Here is an 18,359-nt window from a genome sequence, read left to right on the forward strand (position 1 = left end):
CAGAGAATAGCTCACAGATCTCAACAGGCGTAGAGGCAGTTCGAGAATCAAGTACCATTTCATTAGGTAACGTATTGCACCCTCTTCGTATTCTAACAAATTGCCAGAAGGATGCTGGATCAGAACGGAAACGCGATTGCAGTCTACTCGAATAGGCCTCAAAACGAGCCCTGTTGTATAGTCGATGCGCAGAGGCAGCGTACTTAAATAAACGAAAGTTGAATGCAGATCGGTTCAGACGATACCTGCTAAGATATTTCATTCTATCCTTTTTCAGGTTGCAAAGAGTACGATTGGACCAGGGAGGATTAGGAGGGGAACGAAAAATAGGTGTACATGAAAGGAGTGCAGAGGTTAACAAAGCATTAAACGATTGGACAGCCTCGTCGACCGATGTACATTGATAAAAAAAAAAAAAGACCAGTCGGAACGAGATAGAATTGAATTAAGTTTACGATAGTCTGTGAGCCGAAAATTATAACGAACACTCAATGAATTAGGAGCAGAAGGTAAAACATTCCTAACCCTACTAGCCCTAAATAAAGAAGACGGTAACGCAATTTCTAGGGCAGGATGATGGGCATCCTGGGGCAGGAGCAGTGACGAAGCAGGATACACAGAACAACAAGCTGCTGCAGCAGAGTTGGAGAGCACCAGGTCCAAATAATGATTTAAATGGTTAAGCACCCCGTTCAGCTGATAGAGTTCATGCAAGTTTAACATATCCAAAAAGCAGGAACTGGATGTATTCGAAGAAATATGTGGCACATAATGTCTAATAGCTGAAGATGAATCTGGCCTTACTACGGTAGAAAGCGACCACTCTAACGCAGGTTGGTTAAAGTCGCCCAGAAGGATAAGATGATCATTCGGTTTCATTTGCATGTATGCATCACTGATGAAAGCAGAAAGGAATTCCAAATAGTTGCGGTCGCTGCTCAAATACGGTGGCACATAAACAATCCCCACATAAAGACGAAACTTAGAAAAAGAAACACGTATACATAAAGCTTCAAGCGTGGGTTGATTAATGTTAAGTGCCACAGAAGGATATCGAACGGAACATGCAAGTAGCACACCACCCCCACGCGAACGTTCATTGTTTAACCTGCTTCGATCGCAGCGGTATATGTTGTAGGCATCACTATCAAGGACCATGTTGGATGGAATCGATTCATTTAACCAGGTTTCAGTAAGGGCAAGCATTTCAAACCCTGATTCATTCGCAGAAAGGCGCAATTCATTGTATTTGGTGCGAAGGCCTCGAACATTTTGGTAATATATCACGAATGGGTCTATTAATTGTGAGCTGTTCTGTTGCTGAGATTGAATTGTGATTGAAGCCCCACCCCCGGTGATAACTGAGGCGGTGTGGGAGGAAACTCCAGTTGAATAGCCTCTAGGATCTCGGTCAACTGGGATGGTGATAGAATCCCGCGCTGTGGGGGTGGCGATCGATGTTCCAAAAAATGATCCGGATGAGCGGTAGTTTTTGGCACAGCTGAAGAGCAATTTTCACTATTTGTACGATGCGAAATAAGCTCAGAAGGGTCAAATCGAGCCCTTTCATGTACACGTTGCTTTGGTAGGGCACGAGCAACAAACTCCCGAACAGTAAGTGAAACTGGCCAAATAGTAGACTGCAGCGCAAGCTCCTTAAGAGATTTAGGAACACTCACTTTGAACGATATGAAGGACATCGAGTCCAGGTTCACACCCTTTTTCGTGAGACGGTAAACATTAATATCGTCCGTTGGTAGCACAGCTTTAAGCCACACACGCATATCATCAGCGGAGACATGCGATTTGATGTTCGTGAAGTATAACCATACTTTCTCGGCTATGCCCGTGTTGGTGGTGTTTTGGTTCAAAACAGGATCAGAAGATGCTTGTGTATTTGTTCGGTAGTTTCCAGCACTAACATCACTAGTCGGCTTAGTACGATGATTGTAGTGGTTACAGTTGTCAGAATCTTCTACAGTGTTGGTATCGTTCGCAGCTTGGATATCAGCAGTGAGCTCCGTTGAGTTAGTAAATGTACGGCGAGCGGAAGCTGTTTTAGTCGTTCTGGATGTATTTGTGGCATTGAGCGACGATACATTAGTGGATGTGTGCGTAAGCGATGCGTTGCTAACAGACGGCTTAGCTAATATGGGTGCTAGCGCTCGCTTATCAACGAGAGCGAGGATCTCAGGAAGCAAATCGCTCTTGATAGCCGATCTAAGAGAAGAGAGAGATGAGTCAATTGTGGTGAGAATATCTGCTTTCACCAATTCGAGTAGGGCTGCTATCTCACTTGTGAGAAGTGAATTTATGCCATTGCGAAACTCGTGACATGTTTTGCACAACCACAATAACTGATTATTACGCCCAAGCTCACGAGTAGAATCACGAGACAACCCCGTGCAATGGGTGTGATGCTTGGAACCACAAACACCGGCACAGGACACCGAATTAGCACTATCGGTGGGTGCATTGCAGGTTGAGCACTGCATAACGATGACTCAGCACAAACTGATGAGTGAACAGGAGCAGCACCGTAATGTTATTGATAAATCGTTGGAATTCAGAAGGAGCGTTTTTTAATCCGAATGGCATTTTGACATAGTCGTATTGACCATCAGGGGTAACAAACGAGGTATATTTAATCGAATCATCGTGCATTTTGACTTGATGAACGCCACTTTTTAAGTCTAGTAATGTAAAAATTCGCTTATTACTTAAATGTTCCAAACATGTTTCTACTAACGGCAGCGGAAAATTATCTCGAACAGTGATTTTATTGAGAGGCCTATAGTCAATACACATGCGAATTTCCCCACTCTTCTTTCTGACCAAAACTAGAGGCGAAGCATACGGCGAATCACTTGGACGAATTATCTGTTTTTCTAATAAGTCATTAACTATTTCACGCACTTGATTTCGCTCTCCATATGATAGTCGACGGGGTTTTGTGAACAAAGGTGTGTCATGAGTAAGACTTATTTTCATGCTGTGATCGGGTGGAATATTTTTTTTTCAGATGGATAATTTATATAATTTTGATTTATAGAACATAAAAGAGCTGAATTTTCATGGCCAGTTAAATGTTTACCTATATGGAGTTCTGAAACATCTTCAGATAAATCAATCGCACATATTTCCTCAAATGCCTCATTTTGGGTGTCGTGATATTCTGCAGGGCATAGTCTTTCTAACTTGAATGGTACTAAATCTAATGTGTCTTGAGGCAATGGAATACTCTGAGCCAATGATGACATGCATGTTTCTCTGCTAAGATTGGTAGGTTCTTTTTTAAGTTCAATTTTTGATTTGTTTTTATACAAAAAGATATTGAATTTTTTTAATAGGTCACGACCAATAATCATAGGCCAGGCAATACTATCGCTAGGGAGGATGATAAATGTATGTACTGCCTCATCCTTTCGCAGATTTATTTTGCAAGACACCTCTCCACAGACAACAAGCATCTGGTTTCCGAGACCCTGATATCTTGATGTCAGAGGTGGTTTAACCAAAGTTTTTGGAACTATAGAAGAGTCGATAAAGCTCACTGGGCTTCTTGTATCAAGGAGAGAACGCACGCATGTCAACACTTTGCTCGGGTCATTTTGATTTTGGAAGGCAACACTCACCTGTTCAAATTCGTCTAAAGTTGTACCCTGATCTTCATTACCCTGATCTTTATAATGCGCGGCAGCCGATGGGATGATTATTTTAATTGGGCAGTTTCGAGCAGCATGCCCAACCTGACGACACTTAAAGCACGATCCTGGTGGTCGACGTGGCATAGGGCAGGAATTCTGATAGTGTCCAAATTTAGAGCAGTTGTAGCATCTCACTACAGCGGGTGCCTGCTGGTTATCCGATGTTCTTGACACATTACTTGGTTGGCGGATGGTCCCTGATGATGATGGTGTTGCAATGTGTTGAGGGCGGATTTGCTCGTACCGTTTCAATAGTCGCTTCAAATCAGTTAAAGAACGAGCAGCGAATCGAATAGATGCTGTGTTGATAGGATCATTGATTCCATCGATGATGATATTTACCATATTTTCTTCTGGTACTGGAGTTCCCCATGCTAAGGCTTGCATATCTAGAACGTACCGTATGATGGACTCGTTTCTTCCAAGTTGTCGTGATCTGAGCTGCTTGTATACATTTTCAAGCGATTTGGTTTCGCTGAAAGTTTCTATCAAACTATCTTTCAATTCATGATACGCTATAAAATCTAGTGATTTTGCAAATTTTGCAGCCGTATCAGTCCCTACTAGCAATTAGAATGAAAAAGTGTGCGAATTTCAGGCGAGGGGCATGTAGAAGCATGGGGAGACGGTTGGAAATACGCGGAATTACGCGGAGGCGCGAGCGTGTTTTGGTTTCTACACAGTTTTTGCACTCACACAATTACAGTCTTTCCCCGAGTTACGCGTCACTCGAGTTACGCGAATTCGAGTTACACGAGTTTTGAAAATTTGACAGTTCGCTGAGTTTATGATGCACACTTTAATTGTCAAATCAAACTTCACTTGTCATTTGCATAATTTCATATCGTCATTTCACTCCATTCAAAACAAATCAGAATCATTTTCAGCGAGTAAAGATGTCGTCTATTCGAAAAAATACCGTAAAAAGAAAGAAAAATGTGATAACTTTTGCTGAGAAGCTCGAGATAGTGAAGTTATTCGAGAGTGGGAAAGGTTTCACTGCCATCGCCCGTGCTACAAATCGTCCCGAGTCGACAATAAGGACCATTGTGAAAACAAAGGAGCGTTTCCTGGAATCCGTGAAAAGCAATGCGCTGATGCAGGGTACAATCGTAACGCCGTATCGTGATGAAACGATATTGAAAATGGAGAGTTTATTGTTAATTTGGATAGAGGATCTAACAGCTAAAAAAATTCCCTTATGTTTAAAAAGTATAAGAGAAGGCTGTATCGTTATATCACGATATTAAACGTAAATCCAATAAGGAGAATATTGAAGAACAATCATTCAAAGCAAGCAATGGGTGGTTTTCACGCTTTAAAAAACGAACCAATTTACGAAACGTAAAAATTCATGGAGAAGCGTCTAGTGCTGATGATGACGCCGCTAGCTATTTTCCTGATGTTTTTGCCAAAATTGTTGAAGAAAATTCTTATATTCCAGAACAAATTTTTAACGTGGACGAGACAGCGCTTTTCTGGAAAAAAATGCCCACCCGAAGCTATATTTCTAAAGAAATGGATACAATGCCAGGTTATAAGGTAGCTAAAGATAGAATAACTATAATGATTGGTGGTAATTTAGCAGGTGATTCAAAGTTAAAGCCACTAGCCGTTTATCGGTCGCAATGCCAAGAGCTTTTAAAAGCATAAATATTAACAATCTGCCGGTCTATTGGAAATCTAATACAAAAGGATGGGTTACTCGCTGTATTTTCGTTGAATGGTTCAATGATTGTTTTGTGCCAGAAGTGAAACAGTACTGCGAAAAAAAGGAAATATCATTTGAAGTGCTATTGTTGCTTGACAATGCTCCTGGCCATCCGATTGAACTAAACAACATGCATCCAAATGTAAAAATTTTATTTTTGCCTCCGAGAACAACGTCATTGTTGCAGCCAATGGATCAAGGTGTTGTAGCTGCTTTAAAATCCCATTACCTTCGACATACGTTCGAACAAGCATTAAAAACCGTAGAAACTGGGTCTAAGACGCTTAGTCAGTTTTGGAAAGCTTTTAACATTTTGAATGCGATAAATAATGTTGCAGCATCTTGGAAAGAAGTGAAACAAGCGACAATGCAAGCGGCATGGAAAAAGATTTACCCTCATTTTTTTGCTAGCAATGAACCACCAGACAGTAGTCAGGAACCTATATCAACTGTGTTAAGTGAATGTGTTTACTTGGCACACTTTCTTGAAATAGAAGTTAACTATGAGGAAATTGAGGAGCTCGTTAATTGTGCGGGAGAGCCTTTATCTAATGAAGAGCTTATTAAAATGCAATCCCTAGAAATACTCGAAGAGTACTTAGAGGACGATAGTGAGGGCATGGAAGAGGAAAACAAATGTTTCTCAACAAAAGGTTTAGATGAAGCATTCAGCAATTTGGAATTTGCATTATCAAACATCGAAGCGATGGACAGTGATGAGGAAAGATTTGCAAGAGTGAGCAACAGTGTACGCGAAAATATGAAAATTTATCTACAAATTTGGGAAGACAAAAAAAATCTACATAACAATTAACGATGGACAACTTTCTTATTACTTTGTAAATAAAAAAATATAATAATATAAAAATAAATAATGAATTTGTGATCGAATTAAATTCGAATGTGATCGAATAAAATGGACTAGATAAATTGGAGGACTTAAATTTGTGTGTCATTTTTCATGTTTTTTTAACGGTGATATTAAATATTCGATCTCTTAATACTAGGTATAAACCATGTGTCAAGCAGAACTCGACTTACCCTGCGCTCTAGCACCAATCGAACACGACATCGAACATGAAAAATGTATGGGATTTCACATGTTTGTCTTGTTTGCTTGTTTGTGTCTGACAGTGCACCTCCATATAGCGCGTGGCCACGGAGCTGAAAAAATGTTGAAAAATTTTTCAACTTTGTCAAAATTGCTTGTCAACTGCAAAAAAGAGCTTTTCTCGTGGCCGCACCAAAAATAAACACATTGAAAATATGCGAATGACAAAAAGCTTTGCCTATTGACAGAAGCCGTGTCATTTCGCATACAGTGACGAACCAAATATATATTTACGTTTTAATTTTCATGTTAAACATGGAACTTACGGTAAATTAAATTTAATGTCTATCTCAAGCATTATTGAGTTTTGCAATATAAAACATTTTAATAGCTTTGTGTGAAAGAAAATAGAAAATATATTTCGATACAGTTACATAAACAGCAAAGCACCTCTAACGTGTTTTATTTTGCAACACACTGTCGTTGTCAAATGACATTAACCAAGGATCTTTGAAGACATTTTCAATACAACAGCGCAATAAGTAAACGGTAAAAATGTAAGTCTAATATAAATACAACGTTATGGCGAGTATAATTTAACGAATATATCTTTATAGGGATGAAACGCAGATCATAGCAATAATGCATACACCGCAATGGTCTGGAATTTTGGCAAGATTGTTGACTATGACCATAATGCGTCGCCGACGTATACTTCGATCCATTAGGCGCTGGTGGATGAGGCCTATAATGGTTCAAAGAAATGAAGCAAGAGTCAGATTATTGAACACTTTAATGGAGGAGGAATCCAATTTTGCAACACTAAACTTGCTAAGAATGACGAAGCAAGACTTCGACCTTCTGCTTTCATGGACCGAACCCATAATTCGTATGCAGGATACAAATATGAGATTGGCTATTACTCCTAAAGAAAGGCTCTTAATAACTTTAAGATACCTTGCGACAGGTGATAGCTTTGCAAGTCTTCATTATTTGTTCCAGGTAAGAAATAAAAGAACAATCAGCACAGTTCATAGCAAGTAGCAAGTTCATAATTTTATTTCAGGTGTCTGTTAGATCAATTAGTCGTATTATTCATCAAGTATGTAAGGCCATTATAACTGCACTTAGCGAATTTGTTCAGGTAAGCATGTGTTAAGCAACATAGTGTTACTGCAAAGTTCAATTTTATTTATATTTCATTTTTAATTCTAAATTATGAATTAATTCTAAGTTTAATTCATCAAACTTAATATTCACCTAAACGATCATTTATAATTCTTAGAAGTTGGTTGAAAGTTTCTTTTCTGTTTGAAGAGTCCATCAACTGTAGCAAGTTGCACAGCGCCCTTCCATACTTCAATACGTCTTCGTCATGGTTGTATGTATTTGCAAATACTTCCTGGACCTTCCCAAAAGTATTTTGTCTTCTTTCGGCTGGAACTCTCTTCATCATTTGTAAAAATGCAGTAGACATTTCAACCGCTTCTGGATCTGTTATCTGCGATGTTTGATTGGTCAGATTCCTTAGCAATTGTACCAATTCTGCATCATTTTCAAGGAATTCAGCCATTTGTCTTGTTCTACCGTTTCTTACTTGCGCAGGTCGTCGATTTCGACGGTTTGATGGTTCGGAAGGCTGCAATCGGGATGTTTGTGAAACCGAAGATGGTGGAGTAGATGATTGTGTCCGAGCTTCCTGCGTTAACTGTTGTATGGATGGTTGGTTGTTTAGTATATTACTGATTGATATTCTTGTTGACGACTCCGACATAACTGGGTGTTGTATGTTTTGTATTGGAGTATTTGGTAAAACCCCCAATTCAGCAGTTTGTTCTAAATTATCTGGCGTAATAGTAGCCCTGACGTCTATTGGAGAATTTGGATCCAGAAATATAGGTATTTCTATGTCTGAAGTCTCTTGGTGTGATGTAAAAGGGTTTGATGATGATGATGATGGCCAGTTCCTTCCCATCTGAAATATAATCAAAAGAAAAGCGATGATAGTTTTAATTGTTTCAAATATAGTTATATTTAATGAAAACATAGGTATAGTTATGGTTTCTATCACAATTTAACTAATAATGATGAAATTTTATTTTTAGATTCCATCTACACCGGAAGAATGGATGCAAATTTCTGATGAATTTGAAGAAAAATGGGGGTTTCCACATGTTATTGGGGCGATGGATGGACGACACATAGAAATTAGAAAGCCACGTAACAGTGGAAGTGAATACTATAACTACAAGGGTTTCCACAGTATTGTGCTATTAGCAATTGTAGATGCTAATTACAATTTTTTATATGCAGATGTAGGATGTCAAGGTCGTATATCTGACGGTGGTGTTTTTAAAAATTGTGCTATATATCCCCAATTCGAAAATAATATTTTGAATCTCCCCGAGCCTCAAATTTTAAGTACGCCTTATGCGAAAAAAATGCCTTATGTTCTACTTGGAGACAAAGCATTTGCTTTAAGCAAATATTGTTTACGACCCTTCAGTGGCACTCCTCCCAGCTGTCCAATCCAACGAAATTTTAATGTGTGCCACTCAAGATCTAGGGCAATCGTGGAAAACACTTTTGGCATTCACAACAGTCGATTTCGAGTTCTAGATAAATGTATACCTTTGGAACCAACCCATGTAAAGGAAATAGTTCTCGCTACTGTATATTTGCACAATTTTATTCGAGCTAGTCATTCGGGAGACTTATACCTCGCACAAGGAACAGATGCACAAAATAATGGCGGGACAATTAACGGATCTTTGCGCTCCGAATCAAATTCAGCACCACCCATAACTAGATTAGCAGGTATTAGAATAAGACCTTCAAACGAACTCAATGATATGAGGATGCAATTTGCAAACTATCTGTTTAATCATTAAAGAACTATGTTTTCATTTTGTTAGTTTAGATGATTATGTATAAATGTTTGAATTAGAGTAATGCATGTACATATTGACACTTGAATGTAAACGGAATAAAAAATGAACTACTACATAAGAGGAGTACAATATTTTGAAGATGGATTTATCTAGATTACTAATAAAAAATACGAAAACAAAAGTTAATCATTCACATTTTCTACACTATCTACTACAACTAAATACAGTGCAACGCAATTTATCCGGGTTCGGATTATAAGAGTATGTTTTTTTTTAATTTTTTCAAAACATATACCTTGCAAAGGATGCCAATTTGTATTGAGCTGTCATTTCTAAATAGCACAAATACACGGACAACCGTATGAAAGGTACCTGGATAAACGATGCTCCACTATATTTATGTTGATTCTATAAACAAGAAATTGAGAAAATTACCGTTTCTCTGCTTTAGCCAATCTTCAGAAGGATATCTGTCGAACTCCTGTCAAACATATACGGAATTGACGATTCGATGGGTTTGTGGATAGGTAATGGTCAGAGAATCGCCGCAAGTAGCAAGAAATTAGTTTTCTCAATTTTCTACTTGTTTGGGATATTTATATGAGATATTGTTGTTTGTTGACAAGGATAATCATTATTTAATATTATTTGAAACATTTGAAATAAAATTGCAAGCGGCGATGCGGCAAATTAGCAAATGCTGTTAGGCCGTAAATATATTACGCGCGTTTCCGCGCCCGCATATAACGATCCATCCATAGAAATGAAATGTCATTCGATCGTGAAAACTCGGAAACGCAGAGATACCTCTACGGAACAGTTATACGCGTTTGGACGTGCCCAGGGAAACGCGCGTCATGTATTTGCGGCATTATAAACTTCAATACCCATACAAAAGCATATGGCGAGTCTCTGACCGTTACCTTAGTTTTCCATTACTTACAGTTATGCGGTTTGAATAGTCCGAAAGAGCTGATGTAGATATACGATTAAAGAATCATTTGAATGTAATATTTTGAAATATTTTGATTATTCGTTATGCGGTTGTAACTTTAACTTACGGTGTCCATTGTTGATGCAGTTTCCTTAACATGATGCATAAAATGCATTGCTCTGTATGCAAACCATTTTGGTTTATATATGCTCGATGAAGCTGAAATTCAAATCAAACATCAAATATTATGGAATGTCGATGATAAATGAACAGTTACATACATGAACCAGTCACTTTACTTTTTTGTTCCTTTGCATGGTAGAAACGGAAAGAGCCACAAAGTGACTTCCATTTCCTCACCAAACAGTCGACAGGTGTGTCTAAAATTACACTAATTTCACGCCATGCGTCATGCTGTTTGGTTTTATTTTGAAAGCCTGAATTTTTTCGGTTCCATATGCAGCTTCTTTCTTCGATCAAACTTATCATGAAAAGAATGGTATCTTGATCCATATCCACATTCTAAAACATAAACAACATTCATGGGTATTGTGGAAAAATTAAACACGGAAAAGATAAACAAAATACTTACCACCGCTTCTATTTTTTGCTGTGTAGCTAATGGTTTCATTTATTCTAACATTCGATGCACGGGATCACTATTTTTAAATAAACGTTTGTTCCCGCTTGCTTTTGTATTTGCTATTGCGTAGATGGTGCTGTTAAACTGATGATGGAATGTTTTCTTTCTTGGATGTTTTCTTTATATCAATTATTTTCTTGATGCAATTATTTTTCTTGAAAATATAATTTGAAGTTTTTATTTTCTCAAATTCATATATGATTATATTTTTGGAAATTCATGAAAAAGCATAATTTATCTATTAAAATATAATATAAGACTAGAGAAAATATATAATAATCAAGATAAAGCAACAACCGCAAACATACAATAACCACAAACATGAGTTTTAATTTCCAAGTAACAAACCATAACCGCCCTGAATATGAAATTGTTTACATTTTTGAGCAAACGTCAAATTTTGTCGCTTTTTGTCAACTTTTGTCAACTTTTTTTCCTGGCTGCTCCAGGTTACAAAATTTTGACAAAAGCTCACATTTTGAAAAATTTGTCAGCATTTTGTCACTCCCGTGGCCTTTCGCTTATATGATTATATGGGTTTGTTCGAGTCGGATGTCGTGTTCGATTGGTGCCAGAGCGCAGCCTTACGCGAAAATCCGAGTTACGCGAATGTCTCCGGAACGCATTATTCGCGTAACTCGGGGAAAGACTGTACACATGTGTGAATGTGTGCGTTCGCTTTCAGCCTGCGCGCTCAGTTTGGTTTTCTCGCAGCGGCATGCGGCTATCGGTGTCTCGCTCGCACTAGTGCAGCGAGTGTTTCTCTGTGCGCTCCCTTTCTTGCCACCACACGAAATCGTCAGTTCAGCTCAAGCGTTCGCCGTGAAAGGCCGCGCGCGTGTTAGCCTAAGCCCCGGGCGATCGAAGTTTCGCTAAGTGTTGAAGTGTTGTGCACATTGAAATGAAGCTGCGCTTATTTTTCACCATTTATCTTAAATGTGTGATTTGCGCTGCTTTATTTCAATATTTGTTTACTGCATTGAACAGCAACAACGGTATTCATGCAGTTAGGTGACTATTTGAAATACGACGATTTTTTATATAATGAATGTGTGTGGTTTGAAGCAAGATTGTGTGGAGCTTTGTATTTAAATGTTCTTTTATTCGCAATAAAAGTGATAAAATTTAAACCGAGTTTGATGTGTTCAAGTTTTTGTTTTGATTCGGGTGCACCAAGTCCGTGTGAAGGAAAGCACACAGCGCGCTACGAAAGCAACGAGCGGGAGGGGGTGTCAGTCCAACGCAGCGCAATTCGACGGAATCAAGTAGGAGGGGGTACCAGTTCAGCTCTGCGCAAGCCGAAAGAAACGGGAAGGAAGGGGTATGATGCAACAGCGCGAGCGAGCGTTCTTTACAGCGAGAGCGCCTCGTGTATTTTAAAGGCAAGCAAGAGAGCGCATTCTCTCCGTGGTAGCGCTCCATCCGCCATTTTTAATTTCGAGCCCAAAACAACGGACTTCGGATCCGATCTTGGGCCGGGCCCCCACCGCGTGTTTCTACCTACCCCTCGCCTGAAAATTTCGTTCTCTTTGTCTGTCGGGGTAAGCAATCGACGAGTATAGTGGAGCTTCATTGTATTATCCATATTGTATGGGAGAAACGCACACTCCAGTTCCTTGAAGCAACGCTCGATGTGATCATTATTGTCACCGCTAAATTTATCAAAAATTTCTTCAAAATTGAATATCGGTGGTTGTGGCCCCGGGAAAGGAACGGTTGGAGCTTCTAGGGCTGTAATTCGTTGTTTGAGCTCGTGAGCTTTTGTGAGGTAGCGAGAAACATGTTGCGGCGAGTGAGAACCTCTATTAATTCAGAGAGAGGGGAATGAAATAAAGGGGGAAGCGAAGAACAACACATAATGAGAGGGAGAATGCCATGGCGAGGAGTAACAAAGGATTAGGAAGAAATAGAAGAAAGTAAGAGGTGTTGTCAAAACGCGAGTGAGAAGCTATGGAGGAAGCACACAGCAACACATACGGAGAGTGAGGATGCTATAATGAGCGGTGACAAAGAAAGAGAAAGAGTGATATGAAACAAGGAGCGTGACAACACATGGAGAGAGTGTAGCTAAGGGGATAAGAGAAGAGCCACACATACGAATAGCAAGAATATTTGCGCTTGCTATAGCTTGCTCAATTTTCATACATGCCGCTCTTATTAAAAAGCCGGTAGGTCTTCGCTGATGATCATTTGAATCAAAATCAAAAAACTTTTTGCGCAACGGTACCGTTTGTATTTACGGCCGTTTGTACGTAAAATCGGAAAGTTTGAATGACTACCTTAGCCCATCGACGCATTCGCCTGGAACCGTCCGAAGCCATCCGCAGCCGTCACGAGCTGTTTAGAATCGGCTTTGGATAGATCCGACGAATACGACGGCTCAAGTTACCGACTAACGCAACCGGACAGTCCTGGTCGGCTACAACAGATGACACCAAACATTACCGAGATTGCATCTACCTTTCACAACTTGCGATTATTGTGGAGTAATTCGGCAGCGATTCCGGTGTTTTTCAAATTTATCCATCGCTAGTAGCTTGGCCCTAAACGGCCACACTTATGATTCTCAGATGGAGAAGAAAACAAAGACAAATTGACATGCGAGCGCGCTAGGGTTTTTCTTCTCGAGACCTTCTAGCGAACTCAAAGAATCCTTTCGATCTCCAAGACTCGCTCGGCCACTTATTTTGCGTAGAGCTTGATGGCAACAAACAAGAACGCAGTGAATAGTATTTTGTTCACTCATAGCGTAGGCAGGTACGTGCAACCAAGATAGCCGAAAAAATTGACGATGGATCCAACACAACGCCGGTAAAGTATGAAAACCTAAATGATTACCCAAGTGACATTTTCGAGCACGAATTATCGGGAATTCGAGCAAATTCCCTTAAACTGGAGCCTTAAACTTCCCTTAAACTGCACCAGTTTAAGGGAATTTAGAAAAAGGCCTTTAAAATCAACTGTAATGCGGCTTTTTCGTTGATTTCTTCTAGATTCGAACGGAAATAATGTTTCCTATTGTTATAGTTGATCATGTACCCATTTTATACTTAAATAATACTCATTTTTTATAAAATAACGCCACACAAAATTAGCTTTTGTTTTTCCTATAAAAATCATAGCTACAAATGTAAAATGAGCTCGACGGCATCGTCCATCGATAGAAGAAAGTCTAATTTACGAATTCACCAAATCTTAGCACTTTCAACACACTTGATCACACACAAATCCACAATTTCAGGCGTATCGAGTACTAATCGAGCAGATATGGGAAAACAATTTCGAGCAAATGTCACTTGGGTACGCTCTTCTTCCAATATTCTCTTCTATCACAGCAAAGAAACGCAGCGACAAAAAAACGTGCGAGAGAAACGAAGATCCGCCCTCAGATTAAAAGCCACAACGCACCAAGAACAGCTGAGCGTTGAAATACACACATAAATACAAATACAGAGCGAACAGAGCGGATGCAGGTACAAGCCACCCACGGCCGTGGCCCCACCCCCTTTTTTTGTAAACCGTTGTTTGCATATGACGTCATATTCACCAAACCTCTTGTTTTGCTGAAATCAAGAGGTTTTGAGGTGAATTTGTGGTGAAAATTGTTATATGGGTTTCCACTAACCGATGAAACATCATATGGATTCCCGCTGCGCAAAGCGACGGAAGAAATCATGCCGTTCGGAGAATTTTATCATGCCATCTTTTTCCCTCCAACGGGAAATTTGTCAAGCAGCTCGTCGAGCTGCCCGTCCCTGGCTCCGCCTCATACCCCTCGCCTGAACGCGCTGTCGAAGGTTTGGTTGTGTTGGTGCGTCAGACGGCCAATTGCTGTCAGCCGTCGTCCGTGCTTTTCCCCTCCATAGCGCTATCTCTTTCTCCCGTATGGTTAATGGTCATGAGTTGCTGTGGCGCTTAAAAATGCCGTTAACAAACATTGCGACGATGAAGTTTAATTTTCACAAATCAAACCAAAAAAGCGCAATGAGTTCAAACGCTGTCAAGTAAAAATGACTAAGGAATCGCTAGCTCACGCTGGAGGGTTTGCTGTGCAATGCGCAGAACCCTAATCCGCATTAACACATTCAACCCGGCGCTGATTTTCATCCACATTCTGTTCCAGCGGCTTCAAGAACGCAAGCTGATTGTGAAACCAGTATACTGGAAAGTTCACTGGCACCGCCCTGGGGCCTGCCATCGAACTGAACGTGTTAAGCATTAAGCATAACTTTGTTACCATAAGCTTTTGCTTTCGTATGGTGTAGATTACACAGATATGCTGAGCCGTCTGCGCAAGGGTGTGAGTGTGTGTGCAAAACTGTCGCCGAATGTATGCTCTTCCGGAATGTTATGATCCATCGGAAAGGAAGGTGTTCATGAAAGGCTGAAAGACGAGTTGAAGCCCCTGTAAATGGTAACTGATGACCGGGGGAGGGGGGGATACTGACACACAGCTGTTGGGAGATTTAACAGCATATCTAAATTGCCAGCGGAGGGAGGAAGGGGAGAGGGGGCTTAGGCCTTGAGACCTTTACGATCATCGGTCACAGGCCCTACAATTATTGCCGGCATGAGGGGGGAGGGGGAGGGCAAATGGTTCTCCCGCCACAGGGCCCCAACAACCATCTTTCCGCGGGCCCTTGTCGCTAATACTCTGTCCACTTGTAAACATACGCCATACTACATACTAGAGATCTTCGGCGACCGCCTAGTCCGTCTACCGTTAGATCCGCCGCTGGTTCATGACGGTGTTTTTTTTGTTGAGGAGGTGCATCCTTCCTCCTGCCTGCTGCGTATGCACCGGACAGGAAACAGTGTGGCAGTATGCAAGTTGCACGCTGGATATGAGCGGTCCCGCAGCACCGCCGTCATTCCTCACATCTGCATGCTCGTCTTGGGTTCTAACCGCGTATGAACCGTCCGCCGTAGCAAGAACTAACTATCCGGCTACGTGTACGCCAAGTCCTGAAAAGGCCAACATGATCGCGTAGGCCGTAATGACAAGAATAATAATAAGAAAAAGAACTTTGAAGCGCCATCCGTACCGGGAAAGAGTTTGTTATGACTTTGTTGCTGCCGGGTCTACCGCCGTGGCGCGACAAATGCACGGAATACACTTGAACAAAGGACATGAACCTACCGAGCCTTACCCATTCCAAGGCAGTGCCGGTCGCACGGCGTCATGATACCGACTCTAAGTCAACAAGCCGCGAGATTCTGAACGGACAGGTGCAGCACCATACGCGCACCGTACTAAACCAATCCAGAATCCTCTTTTGTATGAGTTCAATTCAAGTTTTGATTCCACTTGCGTCCGCTAGCTGAATTGGAAAGAAATGTGCTACATATCACACGCACGTTTGCTTCGATCGTGTGTCTTTTTAACACCCCCAACAGCAGAGCCGATCGCAAAGATCGTGGTGCCAATCCGATAGTTGTGTTGTCTCTCAGGTAGCGAAATCAAAAATGCCTGGACTTTGTAGCCGCAGTGGATGAAAATGTACGCATCAGAGTCAAATAGTTTTGGGGTTTCCACACGCACACACACACACACACACACACACACACACACACACACACACACACACACACACACACACACACACACACACACACACACACACACACACACACACACACACACACACACACACACACACACACACACACACACGAACGCGAGCACACACGCACACATGCACGTACGCGTGCACGCGGGCACGCACCCGCGAAAGCGCGAACGCAAGCACGCACCCACGAAAGCACGAACACAAGCACGCACTCCCCCCCCACCAGACCACCCCCCCCCTCCCCTTGCCGCATGATCGATTACGGCTACCGTATCGGTAGAACGGCTGGTTCAGCTTTCTTGTATCGCATCCTCATCCCTAGCGCCGGGCGGGGTGGGGGATCGCGACATGATAGAGTGAACGGTCACTTTCCCCGCGCTGTGTGTGTGTGTGTCGCGACCCGAAAACTCGAGACAGATTTCTGCACATTTAACAAAAGTTATTTTTTTTTCATTATACACTGTGCTACATGATGCTTAGAAGGTCGTTGAAGCATCAAACATGTTCAAATTAAAAAAAAATAGATTAGTGTTAGACGTTCTCCTCCGCTTGTTTTAAATAGGGTTCTTCACCCTCAACTGGCAGGGGCATCGAATGGTCTCATCAGCAGCGGCGCGAAATAAAATAAACCATCAATACACCGATAACACTTTGAATCCCAATCCAGCTTCTCCCACAGCGTCTCAAGGGTCACACAGAAATAAATTAATGCTATCACTCACCAATAACAATACACAACCGCAATGTGCACATATGAGTATCAACGCATACACCGCAACAGCCAATCAGCTGGCGGCGGAAGGCACGGGCAGAAGCGCAAGTAAGGCAAGGCAGGGTTAGGGAGGGAGAAGAAGCAGACGAGAAAATGGGCGCCAATAATTTTAAATTTTTTGACCGTTTTTTTCTGCTCCGCCGCCATAAATAGTTCGTCCATTTCGCCAACAGATGACGCTAACCCTGCGCAGGCCTGCGCAGGAATCGCTGAAGTCCCGCGCGGGAGACCAGTCAAAATCTGCACTGGCCAGCGCAGGCTGTGGTACGTTTCCTGCGCAGGAAACTGCTCGAATTTGCGCAGCGGGTTGTTCATATTTAGTACGTTTTCGTAGGTAGTTTCGTACATCTTACATATTTGCGCAATGGTGGCATTCGGCGACACAGGAACATTAGCGCATTCCAGGGCGCACAGCATTTGGTCTTTTGTCAACATTCCGACCGACACGCTAAACTTTGCAACGCTATTAATTTTCACTCTATAATTTGTCGTATCCCACTTCTGAGATGTAAACAACGTCAAATAAAATACTCTTAAGAACTGAAGGACATAAGACACAGAATTACACGTGCTTTTCCAACTGCGTACACAACGTGAATTTTCCTTTTTTATTATCTTTTTCTGACAGCTCGGCCGGGTTGCCAAGATTTTACAATTGTACAAGGTGGAATGTATAATGAGGTGAAGTTATAGCGCTTTTGGCGATCCCCCCCCTGGGCTCCGATTTTGACAGATGGTTTTCCGCTTGCATATGTATTGATGGATTGTTTACGTTTTGCATGGTCAATATTTGGTGGAGATCAATTTGGGTGAATATTTTAGTTTATTAGAACACAGCCCGTGATTTAAAATGGAAATTTTCCTTCGAGAACTAGAAGCGTTCGCCAAACGCGGAAAACTAACTGTCAGTTTCCTTCGTCAATTCTTCTTCCACCTAGCTGTCAAAACGGGCTTATAACTTGACCTGATATCAAGGTGGAATGTATAATGAGGTGAAGTTATAGCGCTTTTGGCGATCCCCCCCCTGGGCTCCGATTTTGACAGATGGTTTTCCGCTTGCATATGTATTGATGGATTGTT

At 41.3% G+C, this 18,359-nt stretch overlaps 2 protein-coding genes and 1 long non-coding RNA gene across 5 annotated transcripts; 1 reads left to right on the plus strand and 2 right to left on the minus strand.

Moving 5' to 3' along the window:
* Positions 1-655: 655 nt before the first annotated feature.
* Positions 656-4,352, minus strand: LOC121600992 (replication protein A 70 kDa DNA-binding subunit C-like). The gene is made up of 3 exons (XM_041929774.1): positions 4,050-4,352; positions 3,636-3,965; positions 656-2,220 (listed from the first exon to the last, which is right to left on the minus strand). The coding sequence occupies exons 1-3, from the start codon at positions 4,092-4,094 to the stop codon at positions 2,191-2,193; spliced, it is 405 nt and encodes a 134-aa protein (XP_041785708.1). The 5' UTR covers positions 4,095-4,352; the 3' UTR covers positions 656-2,190.
* A 72-nt stretch (positions 4,353-4,424) lies between these two features.
* Positions 4,425-18,014, minus strand: LOC121600990. 3 transcript variants are annotated; one of them, XR_006005949.1, is made up of 5 exons: positions 17,633-18,014; positions 10,576-11,091; positions 10,422-10,513; positions 10,304-10,332; positions 9,689-9,768 (listed from the first exon to the last, which is right to left on the minus strand). XR_006005949.1 is itself a non-coding variant. In XM_041929773.1 (3 exons), exons 1-3 carry the CDS (start codon positions 17,669-17,671, stop codon positions 7,081-7,083), a joined length of 888 nt encoding a protein of 295 aa, XP_041785707.1. In that variant the 5' UTR covers positions 17,672-18,014; the 3' UTR covers positions 7,015-7,080. The 3 variants fall into 3 exon arrangements, 1 of the variants encoding a protein (XP_041785707.1); XM_041929773.1 differs by lacking the exons at positions 9,689-9,768; positions 10,304-10,332; positions 10,422-10,513; positions 10,576-11,091 and adding exons at positions 7,015-7,214; positions 7,730-8,444; XR_006005950.1 differs by lacking the exons at positions 9,689-9,768; positions 10,304-10,332; positions 10,422-10,513; positions 10,576-11,091 and adding an exon at positions 4,425-4,610 and having other exon boundaries at positions 17,626-18,014.
* LOC121600993 lies at positions 6,943-7,736 on the plus strand. Its single transcript, XR_006005951.1, has 3 exons — positions 6,943-7,026; positions 7,087-7,471; positions 7,536-7,736. It is a non-coding gene; the product is annotated as an uncharacterized LOC121600993 (long non-coding RNA).
* Positions 18,015-18,359: the final 345 nt, after the last annotated feature.

The sequence above is a fragment of the Anopheles merus genome, unplaced genomic scaffold (genome assembly GCF_017562075.2).
Source record: "Anopheles merus strain MAF unplaced genomic scaffold, AmerM5.1 LNR4000016, whole genome shotgun sequence".
NCBI lineage: Eukaryota > Metazoa > Arthropoda > Insecta > Diptera > Culicidae > Anopheles > Anopheles merus.